This window comes from Vipera berus (assembly GCF_964194415.1).
Source record: "Vipera berus genome assembly, chromosome: W".
Lineage (NCBI taxonomy): Eukaryota > Metazoa > Chordata > Lepidosauria > Squamata > Viperidae > Vipera > Vipera berus.
Window position 1 is genome coordinate 55,950,312 of NC_138210.1, and position 21,912 is coordinate 55,972,223.

Sequence of the window (21,912 nt, forward strand, 5' to 3'; positions counted from 1 at the left end):
TGACTGATTGAGCAACACTGTGTACACTGACTTGCAGTTAATCTTTGAACAGAGGGGCTCATGCTAAAAAGGCTGAACTCTGTCACAGGAACTGATAATTGGGGAAAAACACACATTCCAAAGTCCTGCAGTTTACACCACGGTTGGATTCACACAAAACACCAAACCCTCTGATTACAAGACAGAGCCATGTTTCAGCCGAAAAAGATTCTTTCATTTTCTTTAATAGCATCTTAAAATCTAATGAATTTATGTAGGCTAAACCTCTAACTAAATGGCAACGCTGTTCAGGTGTAGTCCCCCCCATAGCAGATGCTGCTGGGGGAGGGTGGGGGGGGAATGGGAGTTCCTTGAATGTAGACAGTCCAGACAATCGTGCCTCTGAGCACATACCGAGTTCACCTCTTTCACTCCAAATTTCGTCTAGACCAGGGGTAGGCAACCTTGGCTCTTTTATGACTCGTGGACTTCAACTCCCAGAATTCCTGAGCCAGCCAACACATTAGTTTTGAGGATAAAAGTTTCATGTCAGACGCTGCACTGAAGATCCGAAGACTTTTTTTTTTGGTAAAATCTCCCTGCTCCTCTTCCCACTCCATCTCCCTAATCTCACCAAATTCTCTCACGATGCCTTCGCCAATGCCGCTGGTTCCCCCCGTTACTATGACGACCTTGTCTGGGTACCGCTGCCCACTTGCCATTCCGGTTGCGATCGAAATCAATCCCAGTTTCCAAGCGAGCCAGCTAATTTTCGGACACAAAGTTTCAGTCTCCCGTGGTTCCGACACTTACGCACGCTCCTTCGCCAGCGGCATGCTGGGAAATTGAGTCTTTTTGTTCTCAGCTGTTTTTATTAGGGGGGGAAAACATCATAATTCACTTCCGCGTTTGGAAGAGATTACTCCGAAGCAGTAAGGGGGAATAGGAGTGCAGTAATTTTATTTATTTCATCATTTGTGTACAATCATAGATCAGGGTACAGAGTTAAAATATGAAAATTAAAAGCATGCTTACTCTATCAAAGAGAAGGATGGGCGGGGACATGATAACCATCTTCCAGTACTTAAGGGGCTGTCATTGAGAAGAGGAGATTGACACAATCTCCAAGGCACCAGAGGGCAGGACAAGAAGTAATGGGTGGAAGCTTACTAAAGAGAGGTCCAACCTAGAAGTAAGGAGAAATTTTCTGAGGGGAGTTGGGAATGCTCCATCACTGGAGGTTTTCAAAAATAGACTGGACAGTCATTTGGCTGGGATATATAGAGTCTCCTGCCTTGAGCAGGAGATTAGACTAGATTCTGTGTTTGCTAGGGAATTCTGGGAGTTGAAGTCCACACATCTTAAAGTTGGCACAATTGAGAAACTCTGCTCTAAACTAGTTGTAATTTTATAAGTTTTATGAAACTGGAGTTTCATGGACCGCAGTTAACCACTGCAGGATTTGTGGTCCACACTCAGGACCTTCCAAAAGATGCTGCTAAATTGGAATCTTTATTATATGAGAGAAATCTTATTAAATAAATGGGAAACAATGTGGACTGCATTAATTTCATCTTAATGAAACTCACATGAAGATGGAGTGGCATGAAGTTTAATTTTGCCCTGACAATACCTAGCTTTTGGAATATTTTATTTATTTATTTATTTATTAGTAAGGTAAAGGTAAAGGTTCCCCCGCACATGCGTGCTAGTCGTTTCCGATTAGTTGAATTTATATACCGCCCTATTCCCGAAGGACTCAGGGCGGTTCACAGGGCAATTAAAACAGTACAAAAAAGAATAAAATAGAATTAAATTAGTACAGGCCCACAATTACTAATAACAATAAAATTAAAATTTTAAAATTAATTTAATATAATTTAATATAATTTAATTAAATACTTTAAAATTTAAAATCCCTCAGTCCAGGCCAGACAATTCGAACAACCAGGTTTTTAAGTCCCGGCGAAAAGAACGAAGGTCGGGGCCAGTCCGAAGCTCCATCGGCAGTTCGTTCCAAAGGGCGGGCGCACTCACAGAGAACGCCCTCCCCCTGGGAATCACCCGCCAGCAATCTCTAACCGGCGGAACCCTAAGGAGGCCCTCCCTGTGGGCTCGCACAGGACGATGGGAGACTGATGCTGGTAGTAGGTGCTCCCTAAGGTAATCCAGACCCATGCCAGCATGGTCTCCAGCATTTCATTCAAGACTGAGTGCTGCCACTAACTCTCCAAAAGTTGTGTCTTCCTGGTTGCTGATAGGATGCAGACCAATTACATCAATTATCGATGAAAAGGAATCAAACAAAGAGAGGAGGCTTCTTACTTGTACTTACCTGGTAAAGATATGTAAAGTCATTTCCCCTCTCATATCCCTTGGCCTTCATCTCACGCTTCAGCCTGTTGAATTCATCATCCCTCTTCACCAAATTTTTCCCCTCATGATGCAAACCAGAGTAAGGATTGGCTGGCATCCTATTTCCCATCTCCATTTTGCTGCAGTTGGGCACGTGAAAGGCTAAAATAATCAGGATTGTTTCCAGTGGCTCTAAAATGTTTTGGGTGTATTCAGAGGAGATGAGATGAGATGTAGATAGGTAGATTGGGTAAATTCTTGACTTTAGTTTACAGGTAGTCCTTGACTTATGACCTCAACTGAGCCCAAAATTTCTGTTGCTAAGCAAAATTGGGGAACTCCTCTACAGTGATTCCTCTTTTGATCCTTTCAGTTAATAGGAGTTGACCGACAGAACTCTAGAAGCAGGCAAATGCCTACAGGACATATTATCCTGAGTTCCTGCTGGAAAAATATGTTTCAATATTCTCTGAATTGCTGAACCACATTTTGGCAAATTCATTCCATTTTCAGATTGATTTTCTCAAGTAATGTTCCACTCGCAAAACTAGGAAGCCAAAGGAGATAAGTTGGAATTCTGCTGCTGGATTATCACTGTCTGAACACAATATAATTTGTAGATAGAACATTGCTTTAAAAAAAAGAAAAGGCACCTGTCAAAAGACTCATGGAATAGAATAGAATAGAATAGAATAGAATAGAATAGAATAGAATAGAATAGAATAGAATAGAATAGAATAGAATAGAATAGAATAGAATAGAATAGAAATCTGGAAGGGACCTTGGAGGTCTTCTAGTCTGCTCAAGCATTTCAGATAAGTGACTATCTAGCTACTTCTTAAAAAGAGAATGGGATGAATTGGCCAAAATGTTATTGTTTCATTGCTTCTAATACATGTTCCCCCAAGATCCAATTATTCCTATTTCTTTTGTTTCTTGTAAGCATATGTGTATGTATATATAAAAGGGAAACTGGGTATAAAGTATTCTTCATTATTTATTATTTGGAAGTAGCTTAGGTGGTATAATGCTGAGAGACATTTTCTTAGATCTGTACATTGAAAAAATCTTTACATTCTAAAGTGAACTTATAAAGAATAGATAAGACAAATTATTTGGAGTATAAAACAGTGTAGCTAAATTAAAAGTGGAAAGGAAGTCTCTTGCTAGGCATTGAAGTTACTGATTTCACTTACTTGGAATGTAGAACAACTTTTCAGATGTTAGTTTTGAAATCTTTCCTGTTGCAAAGTGAATGACTGTTTCCAAATCCTAATCCAGGGGTCTTCAAACTTGGCCGTTTTATGACTTGTGGACTTCAATTCCAGAATTCTGGGAATTGAAGTCCACAAGTCATAAAATGGCCAAGTTTGGCAGCCCATGTCCTAATCTGTCAGCACCACTCAATGAACAGGCAAAGGCTCAGAGATATATTACGTTAAAATGTTTATTGATTATACAAATTGGAATAATTCACACATGGAAAGGCTTAGTGTTTATGTCTGAGGAAGTTCCCACAGTAGCTGGCACATTCTCCTTAAATACAGTAGAAAGATTCTAATTCTTAAGAGGGAATTATAATTCTGCACGGAGAGACAGGTGCTTCAACAGAGCAAGGAGCTGTTACAACAGGAATCTTTGACTGCTTTGCTCAGATTTTTGAGTTGTTGTGCTCCAGGATACAATTTTGAGTGCTGTTTGCTTAATCTCTTAACGAAGTCTGTACAAGAATCTCAGGACAAATTTCGCAGCTAATCCTATCTCAGCAATGTGGCTAAGTAGGCCTACCGAATCTGTTGGGTTGTTAGAAAGACTTTAAGGCTGGCAGAAAAGTCCAAACACAAGCTGGCAGTCAAGATTTAGGATTTCTGCCTCTTTGCTTATCTCTAGTTCAGGGGTAGGCAACCTCGGCTCTTTTATGACTCATGGACTTCAACTCCCAGAATTCCTGAAGTCCATGAGTCATAAAAGAGCCGAGGTTGCCTACCCCTGACCTAGGTAAAGGTAAAGGTTCCCCCGCACATGCGTGCTAGTCGTTTCCAACTCTAGGGGCCGGTGCTCATCTCCGTTTCAAAGCGGAAGAGCCAGCGCTTGTCCGAGGACGCTTCCGTGGTCATGTGGCTGGCATGACTAGACGCCAAAGGCGCATGGAGCGCTGTTACCTTCCCACCATAGTGGTCCCTATTTTTCTACTTGCATTTTTACGTGCTTTCGAACTGCTAGGTTGGCAGAAGCTGGGATGAGTAACAGGCGCTCAGTTACGCAGCACTCAGGATTCGACCCGCCAAACTGCCGACCTTCTGATCAACAAGCTCAGCATCCTAACCCACTGAGCCACCGCGTCCCTTATCTCTACTGGTTGCCCAAATGTTATAGCCTAGGTATCGCAGGCTTAGTCTGGAGCAACTAGGGAGTATTTTTTTCTTCCTATTTGATTCTTGAAGATTATTTAGAAACTTCCTGCAGTTTTCTTGGCAAGTTTTTTTTTTCTTTTTCAGAAATGGTCTGACACTGCCTTTTTTGAACTGAGAGAAACTGACTGGCCCGAGGTCACCTAGTTGGCCTTGTGCTGAGGCAGGGCTAGAACTCCAGAGACTTCCGGTTTCTAGTCTGATTCTTTAACCAGTACACCAAACTGGCACGCACATTACGGTTTAATTCTCTTTATGTTTTAATTCTCCAGGTAGCTTCCATGTAAGCAAATCCTTCATCCAGGCTCCTACATTTCAGACACCAGAAATGGAAGAAAATGTCCCTCGTCAATAATCGCTATCGCTTTTTCTTCTTCAGCTTTTCTAGCTAGCTCTATTTTCTTTTTGTCATTTTTGTCATTTTCTTTTTGTCATTTTTTTGTCATTTTTGTCACACATTCACATGGTGTGGTAGGATGGAGGGTTTGTTGTCACTGTGTGTTGGGGGGAGAGCACGGGGGGAGGCTCAGCTAATCTCAATGTACACATGTTGTACTTTGACAATAAAGGTTTATTATTATCATTATAATTTCTGAAGTCAATCCAATTCCGTTCAGTCTATTCTCTCACTTCCCACACTTCTCATCGCCTTCCTGTTCCATTACCTTACTAACTTCCCTACCTTTGTCTGCTGCGGCTCTAGGCAAAATGGCATGTCCATTCTGATCAAAAACTATGGGATGTGCTCCTGCGCAGGCCACCAACTGTTTGTACTGGGAATGAGTCAGCCAGTCCTGAGTTGCATTCAAGACATAAATCACTGCCTTTGTTTTAAGAGACACCAATTTTCACGAGAGACATTCCTTGTGCTTGCTAGGACAGATCCAAATGTTTTTTCAACACAAGCCATTGCCCAATCGTTCTCCCCACACAATCAAACTATTCTTTCTCTTCCCAATTGGAGATAAAACTCCCATTCACAGATCTTAGTGGCAATTTCCTTGCTATATTTTCTTCTTAACGCAAGTACAGCTGCTTCTTGAGTCATCTAGGAGGAGAGCTTGCATTTCGATAGGGCTTTCCAAGAAAATAATCCCTATCTCTGAAACCCACCCCTATTTACAGAAAAAAAAGATATCTATTTATAACCCAAGACAGCCATAACAAACCAAAATTATGAAAAGGATTCAGTAGTCAGATGCAATTGCTGGAAAAAAACCCCTCTGTGTTCTTACATTCACACACACACCCTCGGAATGCTCAAATATTCTGGTATGAAAAAGTTTTTTTTTTAATTTCCAAATCGCAATCTGGGAATTGAACGATGTCTCAAAAATGCACTGAAACATAGGTGTTTGCAAGATGGAATGGGAAATTGTCTCTCTGAAGCCAGAAATTTCTGCAAAGTTGTAAGCAAAAGTGAAATGAGAGTTCTAGTACCATCTTAAGCATGAAAGCTGGCTGAGTGACTTTGGGACAATAATTAGGAGATGGTAAGTTCTAGTCCCACCTTAGGCATGAAAACCAGCTGGGTGACTTTGGGACAATCACTCTCTCTCAGCCCAACTCACCTTATAGAATTATTGCTGTGGGGAAAATAGGATGAGGAAGAAGTATTAGTTACGTTTGCTGTCTTGAATTATTTATAAAAATAATAAAGGTGGGATTTCTCAAATAATAAAGGTGGGAATCTTTTAAAAAACGCAGGAAGTATTAGTATCATCCAGCTAGGATGTACAGTATGATATGTCTTCAGAATGGCTTTGTTGAGTGAGTATTTGCAGAGACCAATAGTCAGGGATATCCATTAATGTCTACCTTTTTTAATCAAACACTTGTACATCTTTAAGCATGGTAATCTTATTTTTTTAGGAGTATCCCACAGGCACCTGTACATGGATACCTTAGCTTTTTTTTCCCTTTAAAGGGAGAACACTACTGCTGTCTCCTTAGGCAATCTTGGTGGATTTTGACCTCCTAAACATCAAGGAGTAAGAGCATTCTCTGCCATAACTACTAAATTTCTTGAACATGTATAGATTTAAAATTGAGTGCTCCCATTTCCCAACCCGGTGTGTAAATCTGTAGACCAGTGTTTCTCAACTCTGTCAACTTTAAGATACATTGACGTCCACGTATTTTAAAGCTGCCAAGGTTGAGAAACACTGCTGTAGACTCAAGATCATGGAACTCATCATGATTTCTTTCGGGAAGTGTCTAGGATTGGAGCAACAATGAAAGCTAAAAAAACAAAACATTATTTCTCTAGACTGGATGAGTTGATGAGAAAGTAACCGGAAAAAGCTGGTCGAGAAATATATAGAAGATATGCTGGAGATGTTCACATGCAGGAGATATGGTGTTTCTGACCTAAAAGGCCAAGGTTTTAACTGTTCTTGTTTTGAATATTTCTAAGATTTAGAGCAGGCAACCATCTCCAGGGGCTTGTCCCTATTCTTTTATCACCCTTTAAATCTTCTCTTCATCTCGGCCCGCTTTATTTAAAAACTTGATTTTATCAAGGTGACCTTGACAGGCTGTGCCACTTCTCCAAAATATGCTGCCACCTGTTGAGGCTCACCTCTCCAATGGATGCATCTACCACTGTTTAGGCTCGGATTGCCGACTAGCTTTTGATCAGCTGCCCACATCTCTAAGTCCCATACTGGAGGCAGAACCCAATTGGCCGTTCTGCAAAAGCATGCATTCCAATTGGTTGGCTGAGGCAAAGGTTCCTCCCAATGAGGGCTGCTGAGTAGGAATGGCTCCTCTCTGGCTGAGTCAAACAGGTGAGGTGTTGGCTGTGGAGCCTTCATTTTGGATGACAACCAGCTTTCCTTGCAAGGACAAGGCGAGGACCAGTCGGAAGCTTCTGAGGCACTCGACAATGGTTTGGTTCCTTGGGGTGAAGCTGGCATCTGATTTGCAGCTTTAGAGTCAGCGCTGCAGCTGGGATTCTGAGCGACTGTTTGATTGTGTCCAGCTGTTGTGCTGCTAGAGTCTAGCTTTATGCAGGTGCCATCCCCAGGAAAATAGTGATGGTTCAAGCCATCTTGTGAGGCAAGCAAATCCTCTAGGGAGGAGCGAGAACTGGTCCTTCCTGGGGAGAAAAGGACACGAACTATATTAGGAAACCTTGATCTACCAAGCACTCAAGCTCTGTGGACAATAGGCACAATCACTTGGCACATAAGATGGCCGATAGTTTCAATAGGAGGGCAACAATAGCCAACTTTGGCTGATCTGGAAGCTACAGGAGAGTCAGCTCTGGTTAGTGAGTTGGTGGGGGAAGATGACCAGAGAATGACAGGGCAATTGGCTAGAGCAGGGGTAGGCAACCTCGGCTCTTTTATGACTCATGGACTTCAACTCCCAGAATTCCTGACTCATGGACTTCAACTCCCAGAATAGCTGACTCAGGAATTCTGGGAGTTGAAGTTCATGAGTTGAAGTTCATGAATTCTGGGAGTTGAAGTTCATGAGTCATAAAAGAGCCAAGGTTGCCTACCCCTGGGCTAGAGTAACTAATGATAGTGAATTGTGGATACCAGATGAGAAGCCCTTAGCACAATATTGTGAGCTATTGCTCCATTCAAATCTTCTGGGATGTAGCAGAGCCTTGGCTGCAAGGCCCCAAAACACCAAAGTCAACTCCAATTGGGAAGCTACAAGTCAGCCACAAATCATATTTTTTACACTTCTAACAAGCTGCACAGAAATTCGGAGGGCTATTTGGGGCTTCATTTTTAAAGTTCGGCACATAGGTTTAATTAAAAATGTCCTAAAGAAGACATGTATTGAAAAGGAGAGAGCAAAAACAAATGACCAAAAGCAAGAAAGGATGAAACTAATCTCAGTCAACTGTGAACATTCCCTTGGGTTGCAGGCACGAGCCTGTTTTTGTTATACTGTGTAAGCAGTGATCAGTTTTCATCTGGCATCTTGGGTGGGCTTGATATGCAAGTCAGTCTCGGGGTTCAACAAACAAGCGAACGGGAAGTCCACACAATGATAAGGGCGTAGTGCAGGGGTCTTCAAACTTGGCCCTTTTCTGACTTGTGGACTTCAACTCCCAGAATTCCTCAGCCAGCAAGCCTGGCTGAGGAATTCTGGGAGTTGAAGTCCACAAGTCAGAAAAGGGCCAAGTCTGAAGACCCCTGGCATAGTGGAATAACAGTGCAGCCTCTGTAGCCTTGGCTGGAACATCCAGGTAATCCTTGACTTTCAAGCATCGAAGTTCTCACTGAAAACTGACTTATGACCAGTCCTTGCACTTATGACGGTAGCAGCATTTCCAGGGTCACGTGATCAAAATGTGAGAGCTTGGCAACTGGAATGTATTTCCAAGAGTTGCAGCACCCCAGGGTCACATGGTCACCATTTGCTCCTGACAAGTTAAAAGTAAATGGGGGAAGGGTGGACTTGCCTATGATCCACACGATTCATTTGACAACTGAAGCGTTTCCCTTAACAACCATACGGTATCAAAATAAGTCAGGCATGACTCATGACTCACTTAAGATGCTTGGCAATGGAAATTCTAATCCCACTTCTGGTTGTTTAAGTCAAGGGCTACCTGTACAGGACTCCGTGGCTTAAACAGAGTGTTAAGTCACTGGCATATATTCAACTCTTCATACCTAGGCATGCTGAAAGTAGGCTACTGGCTTCTGTTTGTAAAGCACGGGGACCAACCTATTATGTGGGGAACCCACTAATGAAGGCCCCATGTGGCATCCTAGAGAGTACTTAAAACTACAGATACTCCTCAACATACAACCACAATTGACTCTAAACTTTATGTTGCTAAGTGAGATATTTGTGAAGTGAGTTTTTGCCCCATTTTATGAACTTTCTTGCCCCAGTTGTTAAGTGAATCACTGCAGTTCTTAGTTTTGTAACACGGGTTGTTAAATGAATCTGGTTTTCCCCATTGACTTCGCTTATCAGACGGTCGCAAAAGGGGATCCCGTGACCCCGGGACACTGCAAACCATCATAAATCTCAGTCAGTTGTCAAGCATCCGAATATAAATCACATGACCGTGGGGAATGCTGCAATGGGGTCATAAGTGTGAAAAATGATACTAAGTCACTTTTTTCAAAAGCTGGAAGGGACCTTAGAGGTCTTCTAGTCCAACCCCCTGCTCAAGCAGGAAACCCTATTTCAGATAGATGGCTGTCCAGTTAAAAATCATCAGTGATGAAGCACCTAGAGCAGACATGTCAAACCCGTGATGTCACGTGACATCACGCAACATATCGGGACGGTTTTGCCATTGCCGGCAATGGGGTGGGCGTGGCTTCCGGATGAAGCATCCAGCCCGTGGGCCGGCAGTTTGATACCCCTGACCTACAGCTTTGGAAGGCAAGCTGTTGCACTGGCTAATTGTTCTCACTGTTAGGAAGTTTCTCCTTAGTTCCAGGTTGCTTCTCTCCTTGATTAGTTTCCATCCGTTGCTTCTTGTTTTGCCTCCTGGTGGTTTGGAAAATAAGTTGACCCCCCCTTTACTTTGTGGCAGTCCCTCAAATACTGGAACTCTGCTGTCATGTTCTTTCCCCCCCCCCCAGTTCTTCTTTTCTCTAGGCTGGCCATACTCAGTTCCTGCAACTGCCGTTGTAACGTCAAACGATCATTAAGTGAACTGTTGTATGTTGAGGACAATCTGTGTATTGAAAGGGCTACAGGCCAGACTGGATAGCTGAAAAAAGCACTTTCCCAAGAAGGCAGCGATGAATTACTTCTGTTATCGTTGCCAGGAGAACATCACAGATCTGTCCAAGTCATCACCAAAAGCTGACTCAAGGGAGCCGTGGCTTTTTTGGTCAAGAACACAGAAGTGAAACAGTTTTATTACGGCCTCTGCAGCTAACAAAGTCAGTATTGTGTACAGGATTTTGGATAGGAAAACACACTGACCACGGAAAAAGTCCAGGTACACAAGAGTCTTTAGTCTTTATACATAGAGCCCGTCTATAAAGGAGATGGATGGTTAAGAAGTTTGGTGTATAAATAAATAGCCCACAGTTAGCAACCATTCATTCAGCCAGCATTCAAATTATGAAGGCCTTTCCGGGTGGTCCTCAAATTGTGCTGAGATAACATGGGTTATGAGCATGATCCAAACGTTTGGGAACTGGCATGCAATTCTTATGGTTGCGGCGTCCCATGTGAGGGGCATTTGTGATCTTCACTGACATAGTCAATGGGGGAAGCCAATGGGAGGTTATCAATGGGGATGAGGTGACATCACACCTAACAATTACAGGGTTCACCTAATGACTGCAGTTGGAACTGCTGTCATAAATCACATGATGTCATGCTTTTACAACTCTCATCACTTAGTGATGGAATTCCCAGTCTCAATTACCGTTGTTAACTGAGGACTATCTGCACCTGTTGGGAAGGGACTGGCAGGAAAAGAAAAAAATATGAGATTATATCCATACAAAACACAAAGGAAAATCATGTGAAGCTTAGGGCTCTTGGGCTGTATCTAAGACAAAGATGATGTTCTGACAACGCCTTGGAAGACGTGTGAATGAGGCATACCAGTGTCCAGAGGCTGTAGAATATTTGTATACAGGTGGTCCTTGACTTACAACTACTCATTTAGTGGCTGTTCAAAGTTACAACGAAAAAGGTGACTTGTGACCATTTTTCACACTTACGACCGTTGCAGCATCCCCACGGCCACGTGATCCAAATTCAAACGCCTGGCAACGGATTCATATTTATGACGGCTGCAGTGGTCTGGGGTCACGCGATCGCCCTTTTGTGACCTTTTTATAAACCAAGTCAATCGGGAAACCAGATTCACTTAACCATGTTAAATAACTCCAGTGATTCACTTAGCAACTGTGGCAAGAAAGGTCGTAAAATGGGGCAAAGCTCACTTAACAAATCTTTCGCTTAGCAACAGAAATGTTGGGCTCAAATGTGGTCGTAAGTCGAGGACTACCTCTACTACTTAAACAAGGCATTTGCTTTCAGGGAAATAAAAGGCAGAACGAGACAACCCAAGAGGCGATGCAGAATTAAGGAGGCTGTGAGTTGTACATTTTGGATCAGGTTTTGCAAAAAAAAAACCCAAACCAAAATGTAACCTCCAGGGACGATACCCTTGCCCAGGGGTAGGCAACCTTGGCTCTTTTATGACTTGTGGACTTCAACTCCCAGAATTCCTGAGCCAGCTGGCTCAGGAATTCTGGGAGTTGAAGTCCATGAGTCATAAAAGAGCCAAGGTTGCCTACCCCTGTGCCTTGCCTATCAGGGATCTGAGTCAGCATTTTACCCACTTAGGTGCATCACCACCCTAACATGGACCTATTCGGGGGGGGGGGGGGAAGGGGGGGAGGATCAAAAGGCAGGACATACATGCTTGGGACAAATAAAGAAATGCAGCGGCCTATCCTAGTACCTGTGAGGAGTTTTCCCTGCTGCGAAGCCTCTGTTGCCAGCGCATGGGAGAGCTGGATTACTCGCTGTCGCTCCCACTCAGGGGTTGGGGGGCACCGAGGAGGCTTGACTTCCCCAATTTGCACTCCCTCCTTGGGTGATGACTCAGGGGGGGCATTGGGGAGGGGCTGAAGGAGAGATTAAACGATGGGAGGGGAACGTGGCGTGAGCAACACACAGATCTAGGCCCAAGCTCTTGACAAAAGCCACCCCTCGTTTACTGTCTAAAGCTACAGATTAAGCACCCCATCCTTTCCTTCTGCTTTCGATTTACAAAGCCTGGAAGACAAAGCCTTCGGTTTCGCTGGATACGTGTGCAAAATCGTAACACCTCTTGGTGGGAACCTTTCCTTTTCTCAGCCCCCCCCCCCACCCTGCCCAAGCGTGAAGCAGCCCCTTTCACTCCTGGCTCCGAAGACCCAGCTGTCTTTATCTGATCCTTCGGCCAGCTTCCTCTTAACAAACCCAATTGGCTGGTTTCCACCACCAGAAAGAGAGTCTAGAAATCTTATCTTTCTCCCGCCCAACTGCCCAATGTATTTTGGCACCTCTCTGGGCCACAGAGCCTCTCTCCCACTTAGCGTCAGGGTGTTTCACTAAAGCGTCCACCCAAGACCCCTGCCGTTCTCTTACGCTCCCCCTCCTCCCCCTCCCCACAAGGCTTCACACCCACCCGGCTAGACCCATGCTTGAGAGTGTCTCGCCAGTGGCCCAGGGGAGTGGGCTGGGCAGCCTCAGATTTCCGTTTGGCCTCCTGGTGCCGCTGCATCCTGTCCAGCTGTTCCTGGGCGCTCATGCGGGACCGCCGAGGGACCGTCGTTTCGGAAGAGGCCACCTGGATGTGAGGGAAGAAGGGAGGGTTGGGAGAAGTCACGGCCCAGGTGCCACACTTTTACCTACAAAGGTTTTTTTTTCCTCTTTAATACTAAAGGTAAGAGGTAAAGGTTCCCCCGCACATGCGTGCTAGTTGTTTCCAACTCTAGGGGCCGGTGCTCATCTCCGTTTCAAAGCCAAAGAGCCAGCGCTTGTCCGAGGACGTCTCCGTGGTCATGTGGCCGGTATGACTAGACGCCAAAGGCGCACAGAATGCTGTTACCTTCCCACCGTAGCGGTCCCTATTTTTCTACTTGCATTTTTTACGTGCTTTCAAACTGCTAGGTTGGCAGAAGCTGGGACGAATAACAGGCGCTCACTCTGTTACGCGGCACTCAGGATTCAACCCGCCAAACTGCCGACCTTCTGATCGACAAGCTCAGCATCCTAACCCACTGAGCCACCACGTCCCTGTCTTTAATGCTACAACTTCAAAAATGAATAAGCCACACCCGAAGGGAATGGGAAGCTACTTCAGCACCCTCTTTACCTCCCCTGCATTGGGCAGGATTGAATTTTGAACCCCTTTTTTCCATAAAGGGATGAAATTAATGGCTGGGCTGAACTTGAAGGCATCTGTGGCATTCCTTCCAAATCCTAAGCCAGCTCCCAAATCAGGCCAATTTCCCACTTCTTAAGGAACCCTATATTGCACCTCCAAAAAAACATTGGCCCTGCCCATTCCAGTGATACCATGATGTTATAAGGCACATCCCTCACGGCTTCCAGGCAGGACGCAAAAAAATGTGTGGCCGATTCCTAAGCTACTGCTTTGCCATGCTGGCATTCTTTTCCCACCATGCATGGGCTTTGCAATCATTTATGACTTGCCCACCCCCATCCATCCATTACAACAGGGGTGGGGAACCATGGCCCTTTCATGACTTCTGGACTTCAACTCCCAGATGTCCTGAGCCAGCATGGCTGATGGCTGGCTCAAGAATTCTGGGAGTTGAAGTCCACGAGTCATAAAAGGGCCATGGTTCCCCATGGCTGCATTAGGACTTCATCTCTTTCCTCGTAATGTTAAAACAAGGTTTTTTTTAGTTGTAGTTCTAAGAGCCACTGAATGTTCATGAAAAGCTGGAATGAATAAAACAATTGTTTAAATCGCGTCAACTGCCATCCCTCGTCAATCTTCCCCAACCAGATGTCTTGGAACTAACGGTTCCCAGAATTCCCCAGGTCACATCTGAAAAACACTAGAGGAGAGCCGGGATGGCATTATGGTTAAGGAGTTGGTCTAGATCAGTGTTTCTCAAGTTCAAAATTTTGTGTGGACTTCGGCTGCCAGAATTCCTCAGCTGCTGGCCACTGGCTGAGTTGATGAGCTTGGAAAACGCTCATTTAGCACCATGAAGATTCTCATTCTGCCTGGGGGCGACTCGCTGTGTCTCAGCCCAACCTACCTCACAGGACTGTTCTTTGGAAAAACAAAAGGGAATGCCATGGATGACACTTTTGAGCTCTTGGAGGAAAGGCAGGGTAGAACCTAGCAAATAAATAAATAGCCAAGTGAGGAAGGCGGCAATAATTTTGCCATCCGTCATACCTTGACAACGCTGTGTTCAGGAACTTCACTTCTATGGATGCAGCCTTCATGGTCTATGGAGTGGAAGGGAAGGGAAGGGAAGCAAGGAAGAAAAAACTTGTCAAGCTTAAATTTCCTCTCTCTCCCTAGTTTCTGCTTCCACACCATTTGAGTAAGCAATCAATAAATGGCATCCTCTTAGTTGCAGGACAGAGAAGCATCCATCCTTCAAGGTTAGAGCAGGTGACAGATGTGTCCTGCTTCTGCCAAGGGAACATTTTCTGACCAATGGGAAAGCAGCCCTGGTACGGGAAGGGAAGAAAGAATTGTTTCTATTGCTCCCTTCTGGGAGGAGTTTCGAAGCATTTATAGCAGAACTACTGGATTCTGTAACAGCTTTGTTCCTTATGCCGTCTGTCTTGTAAATTCTCAGGATTCTTCTCTTTTTTTGCCACATATATATGTATATATTCAAACTAGACTGTGATGTTTCTCTGTGTCATATATATGTGTGTATGTAGGTATATGGCAAAATGGGGGTTTTTTGAGAGCTGAATGCAACTAAATTTCATTTTAATGTATGCTGATTAGTGTACATTTAAAGCGACAATAAAGATTTTATTCTATTCTATTCATTATGGGTAATTTAAAAAATGAAGCAGGAAATGATAAAAGGGATAGGATAGGGTAAGGTAAAGTAAGATTAAGATTAAGATTAAGATTAAGATTAAGATTAAGATAAGATGTATTGTCATTTTTTACAGTGGGCCCACTGGCACACATTAAAAATGAAATTCTGTTGCCTGCTCTCAAAAGTGTACACATACATAACACACATATAAACATGCTATATGCAACATATGTATATACCTACACGCTTACATATAATACATATAAATATTTATCACTGTCCATTTTGAATACATAGCGGTAAGAGGAAGCTTGAGAGTTCATAAGTTAATACTGTACGGAACAAAACTGTGACTGAACCTGGATGTTCTGCTTCGGATACCACGAAGCCCCCTCCTCCCAGAAGGTAACAAGGAAAACAGGTCGTGAAGAGGATGTGTAGTGTCCAGATAATCTTGCGGACCCGGCTCAAGCAACGCTTCTGTGCTATGTCCTGGATGGGAGGGAGGGAACTGCCAATGATCTTTTCAGCCATCCTCACCACTCTCTGCACCGCCTTCCTGTCTGAAGCAGTGATGCTTCCAAACCAGACTTGATGCTGTATGACAGGAAGCTCTCGATCGTCCCTCTGTAGAAAGTGGTCAGGACAGGGGAAGGAAGATGTGCTTTTCTCAGGCGACGCAGAAAATGCAGGCGCTGCTGTGCTCACTTCACCAGTGTCTCGCTGTTGAGCGACCAAGCTTAAGGGAGGAAGGAGATGACCTGGCCATCTTCTCAAGCCTTAATTCCATTAAGATTATAATATTTTAATGCACTCTTTAGAGAGATGCCTTTATTCTAGTCTAAAGTGATGTGCAGGTAATCCTCGACTTATGATCACAACTGGAACCAGAATTTCCTGTCATTAAGTCATTGCAGTTACAGTATAAGTCAAGTCAGACCTGATTTCATGATCATTTTTTACAGCAATCATTAAGCAAATCACACAGTCATTACAGTAAATCCTGTTTCCTCAATGGGCTTTTTTTTTTTTGGAAAATGGCAAAAAGGGTCACAAATTGTGATCACGGTGACCACTGCAAATGGGAGCTGGTTGCCAAGTGACTGCATTCAGTCACTTAACTTCAGGGGTGATGAGGTGGTTGTAAGTGCGAATGCAGGTCGTAAGTTAACTTTTCCCATCGTAACTTTGAACCATTGTTAAATGAATGGTCGTAAGTCAAAGACAACCTGCAGTTAGGAGTTTCTACTGCACAGTGCTTGAAATCCAGTCATTTGTTGTTTCCAATGGAAATATCCTTTCCATTTTTTTAAAATTGCATTATCGCCTTCATCATTACTATTAATAATAAAAAAATTATTAGTCTTGCTGCTGTAATTAAATTCAACATCAGCTTAGTGTCCACAACAGTAGCATCTGTAATTATACCCAACAAAAACAATTGCGGACAAAACTTTATCCTTTGCTTGAAGATCTTATAATAGGTCAATATTGGAAGAAGGAGGAACTGCCGACTATAGTAGAATGGACTTTAAAGGTTTCTGACCTGGCGGAAATGGCAAAGATCTCGGCTTATTTGAAAGATCATTCGCAAGAACGTTATATTATGGAGTGGAAAAAATGGATTGAATATATCCAGAACAAATATGGGACTAAAAAGTTTCATTTAGCATTTGAATAAGTCTTCCTTTTTTTTCTTTTTATATGTAATATTAGTAATATTAGTATTGCTTGTAGTTATCTTATCTGAGCTAGAGAGTGATAGATTTAAGAATTTATTGTTGGTAGCATATGGATGTTTATGATTGTTCTTTGTTTTTATACCTTGTACTTAGCTCTGGGAAGTCGGGGGGGGGGGGGAGGGGGAAAGGGGGGGAGGGGTAGGGAGGGATAGGTAGGGGTGGGGGGAGGGGGGATTGTTAAAGATAAAATGTATTCTAAAACTTTTCAATAAAAAAAATAATAAAAAAAATAAAAAAATTATTAGTTCTACCTCTACTGCAGTTCATGCTACTTTTACTGGGGGTTTTGTTTTGTTTTGTTTTTTGGCTTGGGTGATTTGTCCCGACTGATTCTTTACTGGAGCTTTTGTCTTTATTTCGTTTTCTCAGCAGACTTGTGGGAACAGACGGATGGAAAAGCAGGGAACAAAGAATTTAAACAAAATCAGACATCATCCATATGTACCAGTAACAACCTTGATTCTCCAATTTCATGTTCCAATATAGGCAAACCAGCATACGCTCACATACAAAAGAATGCAAAACAATGCCTAATACCACAGTTTAATACAGAGATCTGACACAGCTACGAAAATTCAAGCTTTTTCAAAACTTTTTAGGGTAAAACACCATACTTTGAAGGAGAGATATATATAGGGTCCTGGGGCAGGACGGGAAGTAATATATTTTACAAAAATATAATTAGCAGAACAGCACAATGTCATTAACAATATAGCCACTCTAGAGGTCTCGCTCAAGGCACAAAGGACCCAGCTCAAATTATCCTACTTGGGACACTTTATGCAAAGACCTAGTTCTCTAGAGCAGTGTTTTTCAACCACTGTTCCGCGGCACACTAGTGTGCCGCGAGATGTTGCCTGGTGTGCCGTGGGAAATATTGAAAAGTAATTATAAAATACTTTCTTTGTGTTTATTTGATTCCTATTCAAGAGAATTACTTTATATATAGTCAATATAGGCACAGAGTTAAATTTTTTAACATTTTCTAATGGTGGAGTGCCTCGTGATTTTTTTCATGAAACAAGTGTGCCTTTGCCCAAAAAAGGTTGAAAAACACTGCTCTAGAGAAGGCTATCTGATGCTGGGAAGGAGAAGACAAGGATGGCCAGCAGCAAGATGGATAGACTTAGTTACAGTAGCCATGAGTGAATTATTAGAAGAGTTGAAAGGCCAGGTTAGGGAAAGATAATTGCGGAGAAAATCAGGTAGTCTTTGACTTTCAACCATAACTGAGCCTGGAATTATGTTGTAAGTCACACGGCTCATTAAGTGGGTCATCATGTCATGGCGTCTCATTTAATGGACTTTTTTTGACCGCCGTTCAAACTTTGAATCCAGGTCATAAGTTGTTGTTGTTTTTTTGAGTCTGTTGCAACTTTGAATGGTCACTAAGCGGGCAGTCCAAAGTCAAGGACTGAATGTCGTTGCTAAGAGTTGACAAGGGTTTTGTAGCACAGAGTCCATCAATCTACATAGCCACTTTGCAGGCTCTACATCAGTGCCATCAAATCTCCATCCAGGCTAGGTGGCAAAGCCACGTCTTCCGGTCCTTCCTAGAAGGCCAACAAAATCAGGCTAGTCTGACCCCAGAGGAAATGATGTTCCATAGGGCAGGTGACAAAACAGAAAAGGCTCTCCTTCTGGGTCCCATCAGGTGACATTCTTTCATGGACGGGGCCCACAGAATACTCTTTCTGCCGGACCTGATGGGATGGGTAGATGTGATTGTGTGGAGTTGTCCCTGGACAACAGAGGAGTTGAGCAACATGGGAAAAGGGAGATGCTCACCGCACCAGACAAACTTTTCCTTCCTGTATGGTCACCTGTTAATTCGACTACCTTAAAAGTCCAGATTCAAGCACAATTTCAAAAGGAACCTGAACTTTTTTTTAAAATCCCATTTATATCCCGCCCTTCTCCGAAGACTCAGGGCGGCTTACAATCTAAGCACAAATCAATGTGCTTAGCAATGTGCTTAGCAACTTGGAGTAACTGTTCTTTCAACAGGTTTAATAGGATGTTCTCCAAGCTGTATCTCAGACACTGATAGGTGTCGGGGAGCTGCCCAGTCATAGGCAGAAGGAGGGGAGGAACAAAGTTAAGGGAACCCACCATCCCTTCTCTTGCCCTTCCCTGCATGCCACAAAGGACACCACCATTTGATGGCATCTCTAAACTGGGGACGGCACGGGGGGGAGGGGGGGGAAAGGCAGCACAATTTATGCCAGTAAAGTTGTTTGCTGGGTGAAAGCTAAGTGGGTAGCTTTTCCACTGGATTCACCCAGGGAAGTGGGTCCGTGCTCCAATTGTCGCCCAGATACGTACTTATTTCTCAATTTCACTCACCCGGTCTAACAGAATCCGCTCCTCTGCCAAGCTTGCCTTTCTCGCTCTCTGGGGGCTCAATGGAGGAATGTTCGGGGGGGCCCTTGAGTCCATCCAGATGCTGAGATGCTCCCAGGTGCCCTCTGCTAGAGGGAGGTGGACTTTGCTGGAAGGGAATACAAAGGCGGTCAAAAGCTGAGGGCACTGCCCAGAGGGAAGGGCAGAGTTGGGGAAGGGAACGGAGCCCACACCTGATGCGCTAGAAACAGCCTTACCTGCCAGTCTGCTGAACTAGGGCCATCCTGCTGTTTGCCCCCCATTCTGCCTGGTTTTCCTGTATCCGGCCCATAGCTGGGCGTAGATTCCTGGAATAAATGGTAAAAGTTGGAGAAGCTGTTTCAGATTCCACCAAGTGGCTTCCACAGCAAGAGAATGCTTAATTTGGGCCATGTCCTCAGGTTACCTTCTGAAATACCACAACACACAGCACACATTTCCCAATGGATACAATCAGGATTATATCATCGTGTTATGGATAAGGTGACAGGTTAGAGCAGGGGTAGGCAACCTTGGCTCTTTTATGACTCGTGGACTTCAACTCCCAGAATTCCTGAGCCAGCCATGCTGAGGGAAAAGGGAGAGGTTTCCAAGCTGAGCCATGCTGGCTCAGGAATTCTGGGAGTTGAAGTCCACGAGTCATAAAAGAGCCAAGGTTGCCCTACCCCTGGGTTAGAGGGAAATCTGCTCCTTTGGGGAAGCAGAAAATATACAGACGGGATGGGCGAAAAACAACCACTGAATCGGTTGAAATGTGCACAGAATCCAGTACGGGTAGTCCTCGACTTACAACAGTTCATTTAATGTGAGCATGGAAAGTTACAACGGCACTGGAAAAAAAAGTAACTGTTTTTCACACTTAACGGCAGTTACGGCATCCACATGGCCACGTGATCAAAATTCAGATGCCTGGCAACTGGCTCATACTTATGATGGTTGCAGTGTCCCAGGATCACGTGATCATATTTTGAGACCTTCTGACAAGCCAAATCAATGGGAAAGCTAGATTCACTTAACAACCGTGTTATTAACTTACAGTAACAGCTACAGCGATCCACTTAACGGCGGTGTCAGGAAAGGCTGTAAAATGGGGCAAAATTCACCTAACAACCGTCTTGCTTAACAACATAACTCTGGGGCTGTATTGGGGTCATAAGTTGTATAGGTAGTCCTTGATTTACAACCATTTGTTTAGCAACCCTCTGAAGTTACAATTGCACTGAAAAATGCGATGACCGATCCTCACACTTATGACCGTTGCAACAGCCCCACTGTCATTGTGTTCAAAATTCAGGCGCATGGCAACCCAGATGTGTTCACAATGGTTGCAGCGTCCTGGGGTTGTGTGATTGCCATTCGCAACCTTCCCAACCTTCCAACCACAAAGTCAAGATTGGCTCAACAATCATGCAATTTGCTTAACAACTGCAGTGATTCACTTAATAAACCTGCCCCCCAAAAAAGACTATTAAAAAGGTCGTAAAAATTGGGTGCGGCTCACTTGACAAATTATCTTTGCCTGGCAACAAAAAATCTGGCCTGAATTGTGGTCATAAGATGAGGACTACCTGTAACTGGTTTACAGAAAGGCCAGCCAGTTGATTCAAGGAAGCTCAGATTCACGTAAAAAAGGGAAGAAACTGGAACTTTAGTGCAGCCTCCAGAATTTTTTCAGTGAAAGTGGTGTTTGTTGTCAAATTGATATCCAGCGCCACCTACTGGAGTATTAGAGAAATTGATACAGTAAACTGCAACCCAAAACCCACTTATGTATTTTTTATTTTTTATTTTAATCCCATTTATATCCCGCCCTTCTCCGAAGACTCAGGGCGGCTTACAATCTGGGTGAGCGTGGCCCATTGGGTGGGCGTGGCTGCGGTGGTAACAGCAGACTGGGTGGGACTAAAAAGTTCAATCAATCAGTTCCAACTTTGCGAGATCTTTTTTTTTCCTGCGAGAAGTTGAAATTGGATTGATTGAACCTTTTTTTTTTTTTGCACATGGTGGCGGAGGCCTAAAGCGAAAAGGTTTTATAAAACCCAGCTGAAGGCCCAGGACTGGGGTGATGGCGCATGTGCCCACAGAGAGGGCTCTGCGTGCCGCCTGTGGCACACGTGCCATAGGTTCGCCGCCACAGGTATGTACTCTGCTTCCTTTGACCAAATTGTTGGACTGGTGACAAAGAATTTTCAGATTTTACCACTTTTAAAGAACACATTATGACACAAAAATCAGAGGAAGAATACAATGACCAGGGCTTTTTTTGTCATAAAACGCTCAGAACGGAGTTCCGGCACCTTTTTTGGATGGAACCTTGTAGGGTAGGCAAGGCGGGTTGTATGACATGTGTGAGTTCCGGCACCTTTTTCTTTTACAAAAAAAGCACTGACAGTGACCAAGCAGAATCCAAGTACTTCTTTCCCTTGAATGGAACTTCTATTTAACACCAGTACTTTTTGCAAAATTATTTGCATTTCTGAAGCAAAATTAAAGATTGCATGTCGCCCCTTTTGTAACAAATCCTAAAAGCCAAAGGAAAGTTACCACAAA

The 21,912-nt window shown here is 43.7% G+C and overlaps 1 protein-coding gene and 1 pseudogene across 2 annotated transcripts in view; both read right to left on the minus strand.

The window, feature by feature from the left end:
* The window catches only part of LOC308676572 (L-fucose dehydrogenase-like), a 40,834-nt pseudogene extending 40,071 nt beyond the window's left edge, over positions 1-763 (minus strand). Inside the window, exon 1 of the transcript in view lies at positions 614-763. The product of the transcript in view is annotated as an L-fucose dehydrogenase-like (transcript). The remainder of the gene's footprint in view (positions 1-613) is intronic.
* A 10,357-nt stretch (positions 764-11,120) lies between these two features.
* The window catches only part of LOC308676306 (pleckstrin homology domain-containing family A member 4-like), a gene marked incomplete at both ends in the record, with an annotated part of 44,683 nt that continues 33,891 nt past the window's right edge, over positions 11,121-21,912 (minus strand). The window contains 6 exons of the mRNA XM_081342118.1: positions 11,121-11,155; positions 12,166-12,331; positions 12,877-13,038; positions 14,629-14,681; positions 19,327-19,471; positions 19,581-19,670. Of these exons, the coding sequence (XP_081198244.1) occupies positions 11,121-11,155; positions 12,166-12,331; positions 12,877-13,038; positions 14,629-14,681; positions 19,327-19,471; positions 19,581-19,670 (651 nt within the window). The remainder of the gene's footprint in view (positions 11,156-12,165; positions 12,332-12,876; positions 13,039-14,628; positions 14,682-19,326; positions 19,472-19,580; positions 19,671-21,912) is intronic.